We start from the raw sequence: 20,044 nt of genomic DNA, 5'->3' as shown, positions 1-20,044 counted from the left end.
TTGTCGTGACAACAATTAGCCTTTCCATCCTATTTTAGTTTTTGTTTAACCTGCTTTGCCTACTTTCATTTCTAGTTCTTCACATTACATGATAAAATAAACACATCACGTCACAATCTAGAAAACCCAAACCCAACCTTCAGAGAAACACTCAACGCCTTGAAAAATGAAGATGTTAGATTTTCATGCATGAGAGGTAGCCGCACAGCATGCACATGGCGTGAGCCTAGAGCACATTGGTGAGGGATTCGAGTTTCCTTACACATGATAAACTGTCCTATATGCCCTTCTTTATATAGTACTATATTGAGAAAGCAAAACCTCTACTATTAAAGGGGAGTTTGCGGTCGTGATATTTAGGTGGTACGTTGTTTAGTCGCCTCCATCGTTTCCTCCCACCTCTTCCTAGCTTGTGCACATGAAACAAGAGGAAACTTCCTCTCCTCTCGTTTTCAATTTCTCTATACCAAATCAAATGTAAGATTCCCGATCAATGGCTGGGTATAACTCCTGCTCACACACCGCCACAACCCTCGCCCTTCACCACCCTCCTGATTGCACGCTACACCGTAGCCACTCAGCCAACCTCTTCTTTCTTCACTGGACCTGGCCATGGCGGTGAGGGCCGACACCTCACCCTCTCGCGTTCTCGCCTTTGAGCCTTGATTCGCTTCTGCCCTCCATCCATTTGCTCCAAGACGGCTTCCGCAACGCAAAGCAAAGTCAGCAACCCCTCAACGAAGCCCTCATCGAGGTCTACTCGGCTTCAATTCATCTCTCATCGGAGCCATCAATGGTGAATCGAAGACCAAACCCGCCAACCCGCGACGATGCGCTTAAAGTGGCTTAGCTAGATTTCATATTTTGTTTTGGATTCGGTACTAGTAGCTTAACATCTGCAGGAACAAGAGGGCCATAGGATAGGCTGGCTAGCTCCAGCTCACCCACTTCATCCCGCAACCATCGTCGCCCTCCACGCCATCATGCCAGCTTTCAAGATTTGGATCTATGGAAGGCGTGAACTATGTGAAGAGGGTGCATCCTTTATTAGAATTTGACGGGTCATCTTCATCGTAGGCCGCTGCGGTGAGGAAGTGTGTGACGGAGTAGATGGGAGTACAAGGACGCGCGTGGAAGGCCAAAAATCCGGACTTACTTACATGCTTTTCCTCCGTTAAAGACACTCTCACAGGTGTGTCAATCTTGATCCGTTTGATGTCTTTGTGCACTTGGAACAACATATTCCGCCTGGCCGATGGCAAACGCACATATAGCAAACTTGGCTCGCCTTGAGATGAATTGAATCTGGTTGCAGCGGGGCTAGGCAACAGATGGATTGATTGATCGACTAGCAACACACACACACACACACACACACACACACACACACACACACACACACACACACACACACACACACACACACACACACACACACACACACACACACACACACACACACACACACACACACACCCGCGCGCGCGCGCGATGCAAAGCAAATAGACAAAATAAGATTATGTTTTGTTTTGGTTATAAGGTTAATATTTTCTAGCTATTTTTCGAACTGATATAATAGGTATGTGCCCATGATTAATCTACTTTATTGGATTACCAGATATAGGATATTGATTTATATTATTTTTCTTCTGGGCCATGAATTTCTTGCTATTTATTGGGTCACCAAAGATGTCTGACAGGCCCACGTGTACCATAAGAAACAATTTAATTACGGACCATGAATTTATTGCTATATTGGAGATTGATCTCGTTTATTGGGTAACCAAATATTGGCTCAATGAAAATTATAAGGGGTTGAAAAAACATAAAAAATTGGTGGAGGGTGCAAGGTTGGATAAAAGGGGTGGTGGGAAGAAAATTGAGTGAAATATGGAAACTTAGATTCTTTTAAAGTAGTCGGGATATAGATAGAGATAGAGATAACACATGGCCAAGTAGACTTAGCATTTCTATACTACTTGGGCAAGCAATTGTTGCTTAACTCTGACATTTCAGTGTGATCTATAGGCAACCAAAAGATAGAAGTAGCAACTTGGTGATTTTATTATTTTATCTAGATTGATTGTGCTAATTTAAGTAGTTCTAAGTTACCATATAACATAGCTATTACAAGATTTGTCGATATAGTCCATGTCTTGCTCTTTCATTTTTAGCGAATGGAGTGGCTTTTGAAATCTCACATATCAGTTAGTTTTTTTGTCAGTCAACTTCAGTGCTAATTCTTTTTATTGTCCTAATTGTTATTTCATATAGGCTACATTGTTTTGTTGTATAAGGTACTTCATATAGGAGGTCAAGCTTGAAAAAGGTAGATTTGTCGACAAGTTGAGAATCATGTTAATCAAGTTGTCATGATATTCCCCTGCTTCAAAATGCTCCCTCGCCGATATGTTAGCTAGCATGCCTCTGAATGTTGATTGCCTTTTTACAGGATTTGACCATTTATGCAAGCTTTGGTTCATGACGTGTCGAGCTTAAATTCTTAACGACCATCCTTTCCAACATGCAACACTTGGGACATGGTGCTCAATCCTGTTTTTACGTGCTTTTTTAGCTCAGAGGTTTATTAATTTACTTGGGATCTAACTAGATATGTGAACGAATAACTTTATTCTGTTTTTTGTAAAAGACCACACCTACTAGAAGGTTATTGTCTTTATGTTGCAGATCATTTTATAAAGTTGGCTGTTTGTTAACACCAGTTTCTATTGCAGGCTGTTGAACATGTATAATTTTTTTGTAAGAGAACAAATATAAGTGTGTTTGAGTGAGGCCCAGATACAACATCTCACATTTTGTTTTGGAATCATGTTTACTTAAGTCCAAGAGGTCACCAGCTGAAGGGATGGTACATTTTGATGTTTTGGTTTTGTCACTAAGCTTGACAACTTCAACTGTACCAGCATCATGAAGAAACTTTAGTTCTATGGTACAAATCATTGTAGCATTAATGTGTTTAGTTCTGTAGGTTGTGTTTGGTGCATGGAAACAATGGAATATGAATTTGGCTGCTGAGCTATGAAGGTAAGGAAAAAAATATTGCCCCATTATTTTTTCGTTTGTCTGGTTGTGGTCAGTCTCTTTTAAGCATGTATAATTTCCTATGGTTGTTAATTGTAATCACATGCATGTAAAAACAGAAGATTTTTTTTTCATCATTTGAGTGTATACTAAAGTTCATGGTACGCATAAGTTTTTATCACATCATTCAAGGATATAAGACCCAGAAAAATTCAGACAAGATGCAACATTTGTTGTAAAGCCATTACACAATGCATCATAGGACCATCTCAATGGCTCTTAGAGAAATTTGTTATAGGCGGGTTAACTGGTTCTTCCTTCTCTTTATTTTGCATCACTTTATTATTGTCTATCAAGCCTTTGGTAACCTATATATTTACAAGCAGTGGCGAATCTACAGAGAAAATGAAGGGTGGGCTGGATGCCTATTTCATGCGAATATATGTTGTGTTGGGCTCACAAATAGCTGGATTGGGCCTTTAAACCAGTAGTAAAAACTAATTTTGCAAAGCTGGAGGGGGGGGGGGGGGGGCTTAAGCCTGTTAAAGCCCCCCTAGTAGATTCGCCACTGTTTACAAGGAAACTAGGCCAGTGTATTTTTTATGACTAATAATTGTATAGGAAACCTACTTGCATGGTATATTATAAACTTCCTCTTAATTTGCCTTTAATAAAAAACATGATAGTGTTGTACATTGAAAAAAAACTTTTGTGCCATTTTGATTTATTGCATTGTGTAGGCGGAAAAAAAATCATTCTCCGTGTGGAGAACCCACCGAGAACATTTTTTGGACTTTTGTGGTACTAAACGAGGGGTCTTTTTAGCGGCCTTGCTGATATATAAAAACCAAGATATGGCATACAATGTGCATGTAAGAGGGACATGATTTACAGAACCAGGTGTTGGTACACCTGCTAGTGTATAAGAACAACGAATGTGAAGTTTTCCTCTGCAGCATTTGGTCAGAGGCACCGAGGTAAACTTATTTTTGATTGAATCATGATGAGAAATATATTCACACGAGTCACCCCATTTTTGTTTAAAATTGTATCAATAAGGAGATATTTAACACAACACAATCATAACTGGCACGCGACGTACGCCTTGTGAATTAATCATGTTCTTACCAATGCCTCATGTCTAAATTTATTGTCCCATGAGGGCATTCATGTAGACCCATCCTTGTGTTTTCTCGTGACAATATCTTCAAAGCTAGACCCATTTTTCGGTGTCTCCTTTGTACCTATATGTTGGATCTTTTTCACGTGGTAAAGCCAAGTGGACTCGCCCCCGCTCGGCAGCGGCACACACCTAGAACGAACAACACGCTTTGACCTAAGTTATTCTTACATTATCTACATGAGCAAAAACAATCGACAATGACCTAAAACATAGTCAGACGCTATGCCGAATGTTTTCTCTATGGAAGTCCGGTGATCCGCTTATTTGTGTCTTTCTTTCAGGAGAGAACCTTTTTAGTTTTTTTAGCGGTTTTATAGGGCGAGTAAAATTTTTTTTGAGGCATTCATTATAGGACGAGTAGGGCAGTTGGCCCAAGAGCCTGTCTCCCCTAAAAAAATAAAACAAACCTTGGTAGTTGCTAAAAAAAACGATGCCGTAGGAAGTGGTTGGGCTCGAGGAGGAAGGGCAAAGGACCATGAGGGCAAAAAGGTCACGAAAAAGAAAAAAAAAGGGGGCGTTCCGAGAATCGAACTCGGGACCTCTCGCACCCGAAGCGAGAATCGTACCACTAGACCAAACGCCCTGTTCATGTCTAAATTTATTGTTCCATGAAGCATTCATCAGATGTATGTTACAAATCCACTAATAGCTTGATTAAAGTCCCTCAAAAATAGCTTGATCCAAGTAAAAGCAACATCATTTTTCTGGGATCAGATATCATCGAAATAGTGATGCTTTTTTTTAAAAAAACTTCCAAATAGCTATGTTAGAGTCATCATCAAACACCTTAGACCTAAAACCGAATCTTTGTAATGAAGCAGAATCCGAGCATCCCACAAATGGATGGTAAAGGAGCCGGAGCGGAAGATTTCGCCATGCTAGTTAATTATTAGAGAGCATATCACATGTTTTGACGGGGGTCATTATCCATTAGCAACGTGTATGTCACGGGTTCAAGATAAGTACATGTGTTATACTCCCTCCGTTCACTTTTGTAAGACTGTTTAGTCACTGGAGGCAACACCAAAAATAGTTTAATGTTAGCTGTCTAAAACGTCTTACAAAAGTGAACAGAGGGAGTAGTGTACATCGAATTAGTGAAAATGGGGTGGTCTTGATTATTTTGGTGTCCACAGATCATAGGACGGGAGATCAGGGTCGTAGTTTTGAATAGATTTTGTACCGAGCAAATTAGACAAAACATGTAGGCATTGCATGATGATGAGATTATAAAAAAGTCAAGTAAAGAAAATGAGAGAAGCGCCTAGGGTGACTGAGTAAAATTTCAAGATGATATGCCGGCTCAATCTTTCGGAGATGCTCATAGGGATAGGGTGTACATGTGTGCGTTTACAGGAAATGAGTGTATGCGCGTATATATATGAGCGATTGCGTATGCGCTATGTTAAAAGAGAAAAAGAGATGCGGGTCGCCTATGCGACTAGATTGGCTACGCATGCACGTAAACATCCATACGTGTATGCATGCCCACCAGCCGATCGTAACAATAAAACCGGGAACGGGAACGGCCACGACGCAAACCACGCCTATACCTCTCTCCTTTCCCTGGCCTAGCCTTGCTGCCTATATATACCCACGCAAGAAACCCACGTACGTACGTACGCGCAGATCCCCAATGGCGAGGACCAATGCCAATGAACACCTCTCGTCCTCTTTGCATCTCGCTCGGCGGCGGCGGCGGCGGCGTGCACCGGGATCGAGCCCGATCGCACCATTGTAGTCGCCGCCGGCGTACGATGGAGGCCCTCCCCCGCCGTCCATCCCAAGTGCCATGGCCTCACCAGGTACGCTCGACTCGAAGAATGATCCGGCCACCACGTCGTGCCCGGCGGCGGAGATGTCACCGTGCCGGTGGTCACCCCTTCCCCTGCATGCGTGAAACCATCAGCGCAGACGAGCAAACGCACGAAGGCATGATCGATGCGCTGAACTCTTTAAAAAAATAATTCTTCGAGCAAAAAAAAAGCTTTTCTTTTTCATAATGGAGTGGGCCGGGTACTAGGTTATCCAGTCATGCACATCCGTCCCGGCCCGTAGGAAAACAGGCCCAGCAGCCCACACGAAACCCTAGAGAGGAGAGGAGAGTGAAGCCAGCCAGCCAGCACTATATAAGCGGGCGCAGCCGGCCGCTCCATTTGCGCCGCCACCAGCCGAGATGCAGATCTTCGTCAAGACCCTGACGGGCAAGACCATCACGCTCGAGGTCGAGAGCAGCGACACCATCGACAATGTCAAGGCCAAGATCCAGGACAAGGAGGGTGGGTTATCTGCTTTTTCTTCGCAAAGATCTCTTCTTTGGCCATTGCCGGCCGTCGAGCTTTTCTGATTCTGACCGGTTGTGTTGCGTGTGTGGTTGTGGGTGCGCAGGGATCCCGCCGGACCAGCAGCGGCTGATCTTCGCCGGGAAGCAGCTGGAGGACGGGCGCACGCTGGCCGACTACAACATCCAGAAGGAGTCGACGCTGCACCTCGTGCTCCGCCTGCGCGGGGGCATCATCGAGCCCTCGCTCCAGGCCCTCGCCCGCAAGTACAACCAGGAGAAGATGATCTGCCGCAAGTGAGTAACACCGCTCCACCTTACGTTTTCACCGATTATTTTCACTTCCAGATCATGCACGGTCGTTTTATGGTCGATGGGATGTGTGGACGAGTGAGGCACCCGCCTATACTTTGTCATCTGCGTAGCCCAATTCAGCAGTTGATTTTCAATGGCGGGGAGATTAGATACCACCCGCCTATACTTTGTCTCCTGCCTCGCACGCTTCAGCAGCTGATTTTCAACGGCGGGAAAATTCACTCTTGTGTTGTGTGTCGCATCGTTCTTTGGTTTCTTATTGGTATAATTTGTTTGCATCTGTGTTATTCTTGTGTGAGTGGATTAGTTAGAATGATGATTCGGTTAGATGAGCCAAGTCTCACCGTAGCTCTGATGATTGGAGTCATTCCAACTTAGGTCCGAAGTAAAACTTGTAGCCAATTTGCAGAGCAAAGGGACCTGTATAGTGGTGAATCTTTGCATTGAAGGTTGGCGATAACGAACGCAGTTCTCCGTGCCGCTCAGACTTGCTCTGCTGTGACGGCCTCGAACAATCTGCTACATCATTAACGAACCTACAAATTTCTAGTCGGTGAAACTTTAGTTTGGAAATTTAGGAAATGGATTAGCCAATTTGCAGAGCAAAGGGGCCTGATTAAGTGGCGAATCTTTGCATTGAAGGTTGGCAATAGCGAATGCAGTTCTCCGTGCCACTCAGACTTGCTCTGCTGTGATGGCCTCGAACAATCTGCTACATCATAAACAAATCCAAAACATTTGTAGTCAAATCCAAGTTTAGCATGGAGCTACATAACAAACCAATCTAAAAAAATTAGTAGTCATTTCAATGTTGGTTGGAATATTTTGGAAATAGATAGCCAATTTGCAGAGCAAAGGGGCCTGATAAGTGGTGAATCTTTGCATTGAAGGTTGGCGATACAGAATGCAGTTCTCCGTGCCGCTCAAATTTTCTATGCTGTGACGGCCTCGAACAATCTGCTACATCTCTAACCAATCTAAAATAAATAGTAGTCATTTCAATGTTTGTCAGAATATTTTGGAGATAGATAGCCAATTTGCAGAGCAGAGGGGCCTGATTTGGTGGCGAATCTTTGCATTGAAGGTTGGCGATACAGAATGCAGTTCTCCGTGCCGCTCAGATTTTCTATGCTATGACGGCCTCGAACAATCTGCTACATGTTTAACCACTCTAAAAATATGTAGTTATTAATACTTGTTAGTCTGGAAATTTTGGAAATAGATAGCCAGTTTGCAGAGCAAAGGGGCCTGATATAGTGGCGAATCTTTGCATTGAAGGTTGGCGATAACAAGTGCAGTTCTCCGTGCCGCTTAGATTTTCTGTGCTCTGATGGCCTCGAACAATCTGCTACATCATGAACCTACAAATGTGTCATATGACACATTCAAGTTACTGTCCTTGGCTGATCTTGGATTGTTTTCACTTGTTTGCAAATAATTTGCTTTCTGTGTATGGTTCTCAAACAAGTGTTGCGTTGGCTGGAATGATTATCCAATTAGATGTACGAGGGGTCACCTTATGAGCTACAACCATTTGAGGCATAAATTCTATCTGACCAGCCAATCTTCTTGAAACTTGAATTCTCTTGTGCCAATCTTCTTGCATTTTGTTCTGATTGAATTCTCTTGTCAGTTGTTACCATGAATTTGTGTCTCCTACTTGTCACCTATAAAGATTTACCATGGGATAATAGCCTTCATCCTGTGTGATCTTGTCATATAAGCTAAATTCCTGTTCCATCTTTCTCCAGGTGCTACGCCAGGCTGCATCCAAGGGCTGTCAACTGCCGCAAGAAGAAGTGTGGCCACAGCAACCAGCTGAGGCCCAAGAAGAAGATCAAGAACTAGAGCTCGTAAAACCGTTATTGCCGCTTTCATTGTCTGGATAAATCTGTAGACATAAAATGTTTCTGGGTTATCATTTTGCTGCTCATGTCAGGATGTTGAACCTTGTTTAACTCTAGATGAGTACTTGGCCTCGTTTTAATATCATAACTGAAGTGAACCGTGCAATTAGTGTGTCTGTTGCTTATGCTTGTGGTGTTTTTTGATTCTGGTGCTAGTTGCTCTCCTGGCATATAGCACCATGTTGTGGACAGATTTGTCCACCTCGAGTTCAGAAATTCAGAACCAGCTATATGAGCAACAAATCCAGTAGTGGCTTCCAAACCAAAAATGCATAGAGGTCCGGATTTTGGAAATAAAACATATTGACATTCAAGCTTTTGTTAAATTTTAGTACTGAATTTCAGAACTTGGGAAGCCTTTTTGGATTCAGACAAGTCCTGCTATTATGGTTGATATGTTCAGCAGCTTGTCAGAGGTGAACATTTACATTGCAGCCTGCATTACATGTTTTCTGAACGAAAGAGATATGACAACACAATATGACAATACAAACTGCTAGAATGAAGAATTATAGTAAGAATTGTAATGGGGTCCAGATTTTACTATAACGAAACAAGTTACTGGGCTGAAACCTAATCGAACACAAAATGTTGAACAATACAGGCAACAAGTTATCAACTTGAAACTGTCATCAACGTTGTCAAGCACCATTATCAAGCATAATTTATCAAATTTGTTAATCCCAAACAAATGGTCGAAAACAAAACAACCCTACCTTCTATGCATGCAATTGTTCCTTGGTTAACTCTCATTCTAATTTTTTTGCCAACATTAACCGAAACATGGTCAACAAAACTTAGCCAAATATTGGCTAGATTTTCTTTGCTTGAATTAAATGCCCCCATGTATTTTCCGCAAAAACAGAGTTTGGTTACTTCTGTTGTACATGCTTTACTATCTAGTCCCAAGTTCAAAATTAGCATCATTTTTCCTTTTGAGAAATCACCGGGGGAGAGTTCGCCCTCGTCAATATATATTGGTCAAAAGGGCCAAAAGCCAAGAGGGATGTGTTGGTGTACTAAAGTTTGGGCCCTTTAGTACCCCATACTTGTAGACAGGGGGTTGCGGCCATACCCGCGACAACCAACGAAGACCACAAGCTGGGCTCCCGGCAAGATTCTTGCCGGGATGGTTTGCAAAGTGAAGCCCCGGCGAGGCCATCTCCCTTGAGGTTGAGAGCTCTGACACCATCGACGACGACAAGACCATCTCCCTTGAAGTTGAGAGCTCTGACACCATCGACAACGTCAAGACCAAGATTCAGGGGTATCTGCGTGGTGGCATGCAGATCTTTGTGAAGATTAAAAGACGAAGTTTCCAGCAAGATTCTTGCCGGGGGCGTCTGCGAGGCCGCGGCAAGACTCGCGCCCGGCAAAGATCCCACCGCCCTGCCACCGCTCCAGCGCAGCGACTAGCCTGCCAGCCTGGCCCTGCGAGCCTCGTCATCCTGGATGCGTGTCGAGATGGGGTGAGGCGGCGACGGACGGGACGAGCTCTGTTTCCGTCCCCGATAAAGTTAGGGACACGTAAACGACGCATTAATTGTGTTTGTCCTAAGACGACAGGGATAAGTATATGCACTATAGCAACTTTACACCTCCTGTATGCGATGTACGCCATTGTGGTTGCCCCTTGGTATAAAAGGAGGCCCAAGGCGATACAGAGGGGGACTTTTGGACTTTCTGGCCCAGTTTGCATGTGTAGCAGCTAGCCAGAGCTCAAGAACTCTAAATACACCAAAAGCAGGATTAGGGTTTTACGCTTCTCAGCGGCCCGAACCTGGGTAAAAATCCCTCGTGTCGATCGTTGGACCTGCTTTTTGTGCACACCCCTTTCCCTGCCAAACCGTAGAAGGGATCCACGTGATCCCATATGTGTCGTTTCCCAGAAGACTGGCAAGACCTCTTGCGCCCACTCCGGCAAGCGCGCCTCCTCGAAGTGTTGCGTTCCCGTCAAGGAAGTGCCAGAGAGCTCCACCGGAAACTAAAAAGGTGCCCGTCAAGGAGGACGGTACGGGCGGAACTTTCACCGTAAGTTCAGCCCTCGACAACAAATAGGAAAGCGCGCTCATTTCTGTAACGCCCTCGATGCGGCTATATCTCCCATGTGTCGAAGCACGACTTAGAGGCATAACCGCATTGAAAGCAATGTCGCAAGTGAGGTAATCTTCACACAACCCATGTAGTACATAAGGGAAAGAGATACATAGTTGGCTTACAATCGCCACTTCACATAATACATGAATAAATCATTACATCATCCAGATACACACAAGGTCCTACTACGGAACCCAAAATGAAGAAGACTACCCCAAATGCTATACAGATCCCCGATCGTCCCAACTGGGCTCCATTACTGATCAACTGGAAACGAAACAAAAATATCGAACACGATCTTCATCGAGCTCCTCCTTGAGCTCGGTTGCGTCACCTGTAGGGTATCATCGAGCACCTGCAAACTGGTGTTGGAATTATCTGTGAGTCACGGGGACTCAGCAATCTCACTCCCTCGCGATCAAGACTATTTAAGCTTATAGGGAGGGTAAAAGGTATGAGGTGGAGCTGCAGCAAGCGACTAGCATATATGGTGGCTAACATACGCAAATGAGAGCGAGAAGAGAAGGCAAAAGCACGGTCGAGAAACTATGATCAAGAAGTGATCCTAGAACAACCTACATCAAACATAACTCCAACACTGTGTTCAATTCCCGGACTCCGCCGGAAAGAGACCATCACGGTAACACACGCGGTTGATGCATTTTAATTAAGTTAAGTTTCAGGTTTTCTACAACCGGACATTAACAAATTCCCATCTGCCCATAACCGCGGGCACGACTTTCGAAAGTTCAAATCCCTGCAGGGGTGTCCCAACTTAGCCCATCACAAGCTCTCACGGCCAACGAAGGATATTCCTTCTCCCAAGACAATCCGATCAGACTCGGCATCCCGGTTACAAGACATCTTGACAATGGTAAAACTAAACCAGCAAAGTCACCCGAATGTGCCGACAAATCCCGATAGGAGCTGCACATATCTCGTTCTCAGGGCACACCGGATTGTCCAAGGTTCTGGTAGGCCAGCCCAGAGTTGCCCCTGGTGGCCACCGGCAGCTGACAGGTTGGACCAACACTCAGAGGAGCACTGGCCCGAGGGTTTAAATAAAGATGACCCTTGGGCAAGCCTACCCAAGGGAAAGAAAAGGCTAGGTGGCAAATGGTAAAACCAATGTTGGGCCTTGCTGGAGGAGTTTTATTCAACGCGAACTGTCAAGGGGTTCCCATTATAACCCAATCGTGTAAGGAACGCAAAATCCGGGAACATAACACCGATATGACGGAAACTAGGGCGGCAAGAGTGGAAAAAAACACCAGGCATAAGGCCGAGCCTTCCACCCTTTACCAAGTATATAGATGCATTAATATAAATAAGAGATATTGTGATATCCCAACAAAATATCCATGTTCCAACAAGGAACAAGCTCCAATCTTCACCTGCAACTAGCAATGCTATAAGAGGGGCTGAGCAAAGCGGTAACATAGCCAAATAGCGGTTTGCTAGGACAAGGTGGGTTAGAGGCTTGGCTTAACAATATGGGAGACATGATAAGCAAGTGGTAGGTATCGCAGCATAGGCATAGCAAAAAGAGCGAGCAACTAGCAAGCAAAGATAGAAGTGATTTCGAGGGTATGGTCATCTTGCCTGAAATCCCGCAAGGAAGAAGAACGAGTCCATGAAGAAGATAAACGGACGTAGTCGAACGAATCCTCACAACACGACGTTATCGGAACCACCCTAAGAAGCAACACCGGAAAGAAGCAAACAGTCATGGTAAACAACCATCACATAATCATGTCATGATGCACAATCAAGTATGATGCATGTCCGGTTTAATGAAGCATGGCATGGCAAAAATGCACAAACAATCCCTACAAATTAAGTGGAGCTCAACATGCAACTCCGTTGCATATTGGCGAAACACCACATGACTTATTTAGTTCGATCTCGTTTATGTACTCAACAATATTAAATGTTGTTAAACATGGCAAGAGGGTGAAGCAAAGTAAAACTACCTATCTAGTCAAGCTTAAATGAGGCCGGAAGCAACGAACAACAATTCCGGAAAACCTCATATGCATATATTAGGTTTGGTACTGTTCTGCCCTAAACCATATTTTATAGTTGTTAAACATGCAAAGTGATGCCACCATGTTAAACTAGGCATTTTTCTACCCCATTTACATATAAAGTCTGTTACAAACCGAGTTACGGTTAAATAGTTATGAATTAAATCATTTTAATATGACATAGGGGCAAATTTAACCAAACAACATTTTAAACATAGATGAAAGTGACATATTATGAAACTAGACAAAATTCTAAGCATGTTTCATATATAATGTTTTAACATATGATGCACGGTTGTTGAGTTATTATATGCATGAAATAGGAGGGCTTTTCTGTAAAAACTGCCGTCTCTGGAAAATAGGAAAAGACGTTATATGGGAAAAAACATGAAACGGGCCATTTCTGTTGGCCCAACAGAGCATAGAGGGCTTGGGGGTGGCTGCTCACATGGGCCACAACCCAATTCAGTGGAGGAGGCAGGCCGCGAAGGGCATGCCGGCCTAGAGGCGCGGTCAACGCGGGCGAGGCGAGGCGCGCTGCTCTTGTCCTGGAAGCAGAGGACGCAGGCGGCAGAGGACCTGACGCTGGCGTCTCCCGGCGACGAGGATGGGGCGGATCCAGGTGGAGGCGACCAGGAACAGGGCGCGGGCGCGGATCCGACGGCGGGGGTTCCATTCTCGGCGCCGGAATGGAGGCGGGATGCACCGGTAGAGGAGCTTGGAGCTTCGAGTGGTTCGGGCGCGATGCAGATGCAGAGGAGGTTGGCTCCGAGGCGGATGGGCACGGGTCAGCAAGGCGCGGAGGAGGTCCCTGGCGGCGGGGCTTGGAGAGCTCGGCGTCGAGGAAGGAGCTCCACTCCGGCGAACTCCCATTGTGGCGGTGGTTCCTGTAGGGCGGCGTCACTGGTGAGGAGCAGAGAGAGGGAGAAATGGAGGAAGGAGAAACAGGCGAGGAAGAGGAGCGACGGGGAGCGCTTGACCTGGCGGGGGGATTGGCAAGGCTCGTCGGCGGTGAGAGCTTCGGTGGCCGGGGCTCCTCTCCTGTTGGGCTCGAGCGAGGCAACGAGGAGGAGGCAGGCGCGAGGCCTCCTATTCGTCTGCTGCGGCCGGAAGGACAAGGAGGAGGGCACGCAAGGTGGAGCTTGGGCGCGCTGGATCGGGGAAAAGGAGGAGGTTGGTTGGGTGGATCAGACAGGGGAGATCCCGAGGAGGATTTGGAAAACGGCGGCTGGCGACGGGACACATCTCCTAGATTTTAGGGTTTGTCCAAAATGACTAAGGGTGGACTATATATATCTCACAGATTAGGTTAGGGGCTACCTCGGTCCCTCTGATCGGAAATGAACGGTCGCGAATAAATAGCTAGGAGCCCAATTAACAAAACGGAGAAGTTTTGTAGATGTTTGGGGATGATCCGGACACAACAACGACGACTGCTCGGGTCGGGTCCGGGACAACTTTTCGGACGCGCGCGTGAGGAGGGCCGCGGGCTGACAAGAGAGGTTAGGTTGGTCCTGGCGGTAGGTAGTGGACTGTGCGGAAGGCCTCAGGCTGAGAAAAGAGAAGAGAGATGCCTGGTGACTGTTTCTGGAGACCGAAAACGTCCGACGATTTGACCGACTGTAATGCCGCTATAGTTTAACGGTTGGGCTATCAAACAGACTCCAAATGCGATGAAACTTGACAGGCGGTCTATCTACACTATAATAAGACCACACGCCAACTTTCATCCCATTTCGAGAACATTTTTGGCCACTTATAAAAATAATATTTCGGACGTGCCGCAGGCGCGTGTAAGTGTGTTTGGGCTCAGAACGGACAACAGAAGGAACTGGGAAAACCCGGACGGATGCAAGTTTTGAAAAACATGATGATGCAATGCATATGATGACATGATAAAATGCAACACGCAAGCAAATGACACGGCAACGTCGGCGAATAACTGGAAGACACCTGGCGCAACGGTCTCGGGGCGTCACAATTTCCTTCCTGCGGGCGAATGTCGATGTGTTTGCATGGCAAGCATCTGACATGCCCGACGTTCCCAGGGAGGTGATTGAGCATCATCTTGTTGTCTGTCCTCATGCGTGACCCGTCAAGCAGAAGGTCAGGAAGCAAGTTTTGGAGCGGCAAGAGTTTATCACTGAAGAGTTCAGGAAGCTGGAAGCGGCAGGTTTGGTCAGATGGGTACTCCATCCAACATGGTTGGCCAATCCAATGATAGTGCGCAAGGCGAATGGAAAATGGAGGTTGTGTATTGATTATACAGATATCAATAAAGCCTGCTCAAAGGATCCTTTCCCCTTGCCGCGCATCGACCAGATTGTAGACTCCACTGCCAGATGCGACTTGCTGTCGTTTCTTGATGCTTACTCAGGGTACCATCAGATTTTCATGACAAAGGAAGATGAAGAGAAGACTGCGTTTATCACCCCATGTGGTACGTATTGTTTTATACGAATGCCTTTTGGGTTGAAAAGCGTTGGTTCAATGTTTGCTAGAGCGGTCCAGATCGGTTTTGAGCCATAGCTACATAGAAATATGGAATCTTATATGGATGACATAGTGGTCAAAACCAAAGACAAAGCAACACTCATACAAGATTTAGAAGAAATATTTGCAATTTTGCGCCAAATCAATCTCAAGCTCAATCATGAGAAGTGTGTGTTTGGTGTCCCATCCGGCAAGCTTCTCGGATTCTTTGTGTCTCAGCATGGGATCGAGGCGAACCCCGACAAGATCAAGGCGATTGAGCAGATTGAAGCACCAAGACGAGTCAAAGATGTGTGTCGACTTGCTGGCTGTGTTGCTGCTTTGAGCAGGTTCATCTCCAAATCTGTTGAGCGCGCCCTGCCACTTTTTAAGATCTTGAAAAAGGAAGGTCCAATGAAATGGACTCCAGAAGCAGAGGCAGTGCTGCAAGATTTGAAGAGGTACCTCTCCTCTATGCCAACACTAGTCGCGCCTAGGCCACAAGAGCTGTTGCTGCTATATCTAGCGGCAACGAATCAAGTGGTTATTGTTGCGCTAGTGGCGTAGAGAGAAGTCGATGAAGAAGCAGCGGCAGCGGCGAGGCCGTGACGAGCCGGGATCCTCCCTGGCAGAGTTTGGTGCCGGCAAGGCGGGACCGTCCCCGCCACAGTCTGTTGCCGGCAAGGAGGGATCTGCGCAAGCAAATGAAGCGACACGGAAGAAGAAGATGGTGCAGCACCCAGTTTATTTTGTCATCTCCCTCTTGCAGGGGCTAGGTCAAGGTATTCTAGTGTGTAGAAGTTGCTCTTCGGCCTCCTTATGGCCTCGAGGAAGCTGCGCCACTATTTCCAAGCACATGAGATCACCGTCATCACTTGCTTCCCGTTGCAACAGATCTTACACAACCCAGAGGCGACTGGAAGAATTGTCGAGTGGGCGTTGGAACTGTCGAGCTTTAGTCTCAAGTTTGACAGCAGTTCAACAATCCAGAGCAGAGCCTTGGCAGAGTTCATTGTGGAGTGGACCTCAACGCCTCACGAAGAGATTCAAGAGATCACTCTCCCTGGCAAGGAAACAAGCCGAGAGTGGGTTATGTATTTTGATGGGGCTTTCTCGCTACAAGGCACTAGTGCTGGTGTGCTGCTTGTCGCACCCACCAGAGAGCACCTCAAATACGTAGTCCAGATGCACTTTCCCTGGGAGAGATCAACAAACAACACTGCAGAATATGAGGGACTGCTTGCCGGTCTCAGGACCGCGACAGGCCTTGGAATTAAGAAGCTTATCGTCAGAGGTGATTCACAGCTTGTCGTCAAGCAAGTTAACAAAGATTATCAAAGCCCATTGATGGAAGACTACGTACACGAAGTGAGGAAGTTGGAGGAGCGTTTTGACGGTATGCAAGCAAAGCATGTTCCTCGTGCGGAGAACAACATTGCCGACGACCTGTCAAAACATGCTGCCCTCAAGTTACTGATACGTCTCCATCGTATCTACTTTTCCAAACACTTTTGCCCTTGTTTTGGACTCTAACTTGCATGATTTGAATGAAACTAAACCGAACTGACGCTGTTTTCAGCAGAATTGCCATGGTGTTATTTTTGTGCAAAAATAAAAGTTCTCGGAATGACCTAAAATTCAACGGAGAATCTTTTTGGAATATATAAAAAATACTGGCGAAAGAATCAAGGCCAGGGGGCCCACACCCTATCCATGAGGGTGGGGGGCGTGCCTACCCCCTGGGTGCGCCCCCTGCCTCGTGGGTCCCCCGGTGCTCCACCGACCTCAACTCCAACTCTATATATTCACGTTCGGGGAGAAAAGAAATCAGAGAGAAGGATTCATCAAGTTTTATGATACGGAGCCGCCGTCAAGCCCTAATTTCTCTCGGGAGGGCTGATCTAGAGTCCGTTCGGGGCTCCGGAGAGGGGAATCCGTCGCCATCGTCATCATCAACCTTCCTCCATCACCAATTTCATGATGCTCACCGTCGTGCGTGAGTAATTCCATCGTAGGCTTGCTGGACGGTTGTGACGCCCCCGATTCAATCGTACACTAATCATACACGCAAACGTGTACGATCAAGATCAGGGACTCACGGGAAGATATCACAACACAACTCTACAAATAAAATAAGTCATACAAGCATCATATTACAAGCCAGGGGCCTCGAGGGCTCGAATACAAGAGCTCGATCATAGACGAAACAACAAAAGCAACAATATCTGAGTATAGACATAAGTTCAACAAGTTTGCCTTAAGAAGGCTAGCACAAATTGGGATACATATCGAAAGAGGCGCAGGCCTCCTGCCTGGGATCCTCCTAAACTACTCCTGGTCATCGTATGCGGGCTGCACATAGTAGTAGGCACCGCCAATGTAGTAGGAGTCGTCGTCAACGGTGGCGTCTGGCTCCTGGACTCCATCATCTAGTCGCAGCAATCGGGTATAGAAAGGGGGAAAAGAGGGAGCAAAGCAACCGTGAGTACTCATCCAAAGTACTCGCAAGCAAGGAGCTACACTACATATGTATGCATTGGTATCAAATGGAAAAGGGGTATCATATGTGGACTGAACTGCAGAATGCCGGAATAAGAGGGGGATAACTAGTCCTTTCGAAGAGCACGCTTCTGGTAACCTCCATCTTGCAGCAGAAGAAGAGAGTAGATGGTAAGTTCACCAAGTAACATCGCATAGCATAATCCTACTCGATGATCCTCCCCTCGTCGCCCTATTAGAGAGCGATCACCGAGTTGTATCTGGCACTTGAAAGGGTGTGTTTATTAAGTAACCGGTTCTAGTTTTCATAAGGTCAAGGTACAACTCCAAGTCGTCCTGTTACCGAAGATCACGACTATTCGAATAGATTAACTTCCATGCAGGGGTGCACCACATTTCCCAACATGCTCGATCCCCTTTGTCCAGACACTTTCCTGGGTCATGCCCGGCCTCGGAAGATCAACACGTCGCAGCCCCACCTAGGCACAACAAAGAGGTCAGCACGCCGGTCTAAATCCTATGCGCGCAGGGGTCTGGGCCCATCGCCCATTGCACACCTGCACATTGCATGGGCGACCGGAGAGCAAGCCTAGCAACCTCCATTACAAAGGAAGTTGCGTTACGCGGTCCAACCCGGCGCGCGCCGCTCAGTCGCTGACGTCATGAAGGCTTCGGCTGGTACCACGACGTCGAGTGCCATAACTGTTCCCGCGTAGTTAGTTAGTGCGTATAGGCTAGTAGCCAGACTCAGATCAAATACCAAGATCTCGTTAAGCGTGTTATCTTGAAGTCAACGCGAACACCGACCAGGGCCAGGCCCACCTCTCACCTAGGTGGTCTCAACCTGTCCTTTCGCTCCGCCACAAAGATCCACACAGAGGGCCATCGAGAAAGTATGTCCTTCCAGCCCCCAATTCGTGAATCAACCGCGGGTACTCAACGAGCCGACCCGACTTTAGTCACAACATATATATGTGTAGTAGGTATAGTATATACCCGTGATCAACACCCGACGTGATCATGGCCCGATAGTATAGCATGGCAGACAGACAATAATGTAGGGCCACTGATGATAATCTAGCATCCTATACTAAGCATTTAGGATTGTAGGTAAGGTGTCAACAGTTGTAGCAACAATGACAGGCTATGCATCAGAATAGGATTAACGGAAAGCAGTAACATGCTACACTACTCTAATGCAAGCAGTATAGAGGAGAGTAGGCGGTATCTGGTGATCAAGGGGGGGGGCTTGCCTGGTTGCTCTGGCAAGAGAGAGGGGTCGTCAACACCGTAGTCGTACTAGGTAGCAGCGGCGTCGGTCTCGGTGTCTAGCGAGAGAAGAGGGGGAAGAAACAATAAATATCAAGCAAACAGATGCATAATGATGCTTGACAAGACAAGTAGCGGTGCTAGGGGTGCCCTAATGTGGTATGAGGTGATACTAGTGAAGGGGGGAAACATCCGAGAAAATATCCCTGGTGTTTCGCGTTTTCGGACAGATGAACCGGAGGGGGAAAGTTGCGTGTTTGCTATGCTAGGGATGAGTGGCGGATGAACGGGCTGCGCATCCGGATTCGTCTCGTCGTTCTGAGCAACTTTGGTGTACAAAGTTTTTCCATCTAAGCTACGGTTTATTTTATATTAATTTTAAAAGATTTAAATCATTTTTAGAATTTATTTAATTTATTTAATTCAACATTATCCAGAATAGTGTTTGCTGATATCATCATGACGTCAGCAGTTGACCTGGTCAACCTGACAGGTGGGTCCTGTTCATCATTGACTGTTTAGTCTAATTAGGGTTTAATTTACTTAACTAGTTGATTAGATTAATTAAATAAGATTAGTTAACTTAATTAATTATATATATATATTTGTTATTTATTATTTTAATCTTTTTTCATTTTTTTCTTCTTTTTTAAAAAACATTCTGGGATGTGGGGCCCCACTGTCATTGGCCTGGGGAGGCCTAGCGGGCACGCGGGCGACGGTTTACGGGCGCGGGCATAGGGGAGCGCCCAGACCGCACGGGCGCACGCCCAGGGCCGCGGCAACGGCCACTGCAAGGGCGGGCGGGCGCCGGCCGACGAGCAAGGGGGGCACGGGCGAGGTCCGGCGACGTCAACCGCCGTACACAGTAGCACAGCGGAGGCGGGGCGGTGAAGCAACAGCGAACGAGGCGGCGGGAGCGCGGGCAAGGCCTCATGTGGCAGTGGACGCG

At 46.3% G+C, this 20,044-nt stretch overlaps 1 protein-coding gene and 7 non-coding genes across 8 annotated transcripts; 7 read left to right on the top strand and 1 right to left on the bottom strand.

Moving 5' to 3' along the window:
- Positions 1 to 4,736: 4,736 nt before the first annotated feature.
- Positions 4,737 to 4,808, bottom strand: TRNAP-CGG (transfer RNA proline (anticodon CGG)). Its single transcript has one exon. It is a non-coding gene; the product is annotated as a tRNA-Pro (tRNA).
- A 1,538-nt stretch (positions 4,809 to 6,346) lies between these two features.
- LOC125550157 (ubiquitin-ribosomal protein eL40z fusion protein) lies at positions 6,347 to 8,853 on the top strand. Its single transcript, XM_087517398.1, has 3 exons — positions 6,347 to 6,504; positions 6,614 to 6,803; positions 8,573 to 8,853. Exons 1-3 carry the CDS (start codon positions 6,402 to 6,404, stop codon positions 8,667 to 8,669), a joined length of 390 nt encoding a protein of 129 aa, XP_087373524.1. The 5' UTR covers positions 6,347 to 6,401; the 3' UTR covers positions 8,670 to 8,853.
- Positions 7,230 to 7,347, top strand: LOC125527254 (small nucleolar RNA snoR86). The gene has a single exon (XR_007292028.1). It is a non-coding gene; the product is annotated as a small nucleolar RNA snoR86 (small nucleolar RNA).
- Positions 7,422 to 7,540, top strand: LOC125527251 (small nucleolar RNA snoR86). Its single transcript, XR_007292025.1, has one exon. It is a non-coding gene; the product is annotated as a small nucleolar RNA snoR86 (small nucleolar RNA).
- On the top strand, positions 7,671 to 7,788 carry LOC125527252 (small nucleolar RNA snoR86). Its single transcript, XR_007292026.1, has one exon. It is a non-coding gene; the product is annotated as a small nucleolar RNA snoR86 (small nucleolar RNA).
- On the top strand, positions 7,864 to 7,982 carry LOC125527253 (small nucleolar RNA snoR86). Its single transcript, XR_007292027.1, has one exon. It is a non-coding gene; the product is annotated as a small nucleolar RNA snoR86 (small nucleolar RNA).
- Positions 8,058 to 8,176, top strand: LOC125527249 (small nucleolar RNA snoR86). The gene has a single exon (XR_007292023.1). It is a non-coding gene; the product is annotated as a small nucleolar RNA snoR86 (small nucleolar RNA).
- Positions 8,295 to 8,387, top strand: LOC125527250 (small nucleolar RNA Z266). Its single transcript, XR_007292024.1, has one exon. It is a non-coding gene; the product is annotated as a small nucleolar RNA Z266 (small nucleolar RNA).
- Positions 8,854 to 20,044: the final 11,191 nt, after the last annotated feature.

The sequence above is a fragment of the Triticum urartu genome, chromosome 4A, assembly GCF_056163025.1.
Source record: "Triticum urartu cultivar PI428250 chromosome 4A, HENAU_Tu73, whole genome shotgun sequence".
Lineage (NCBI taxonomy): Eukaryota > Viridiplantae > Streptophyta > Magnoliopsida > Poales > Poaceae > Triticum > Triticum urartu.
Note: the sequence above shows the minus strand (reverse complement) of the source record. Positions and strands in the feature narration are given on the sequence as shown.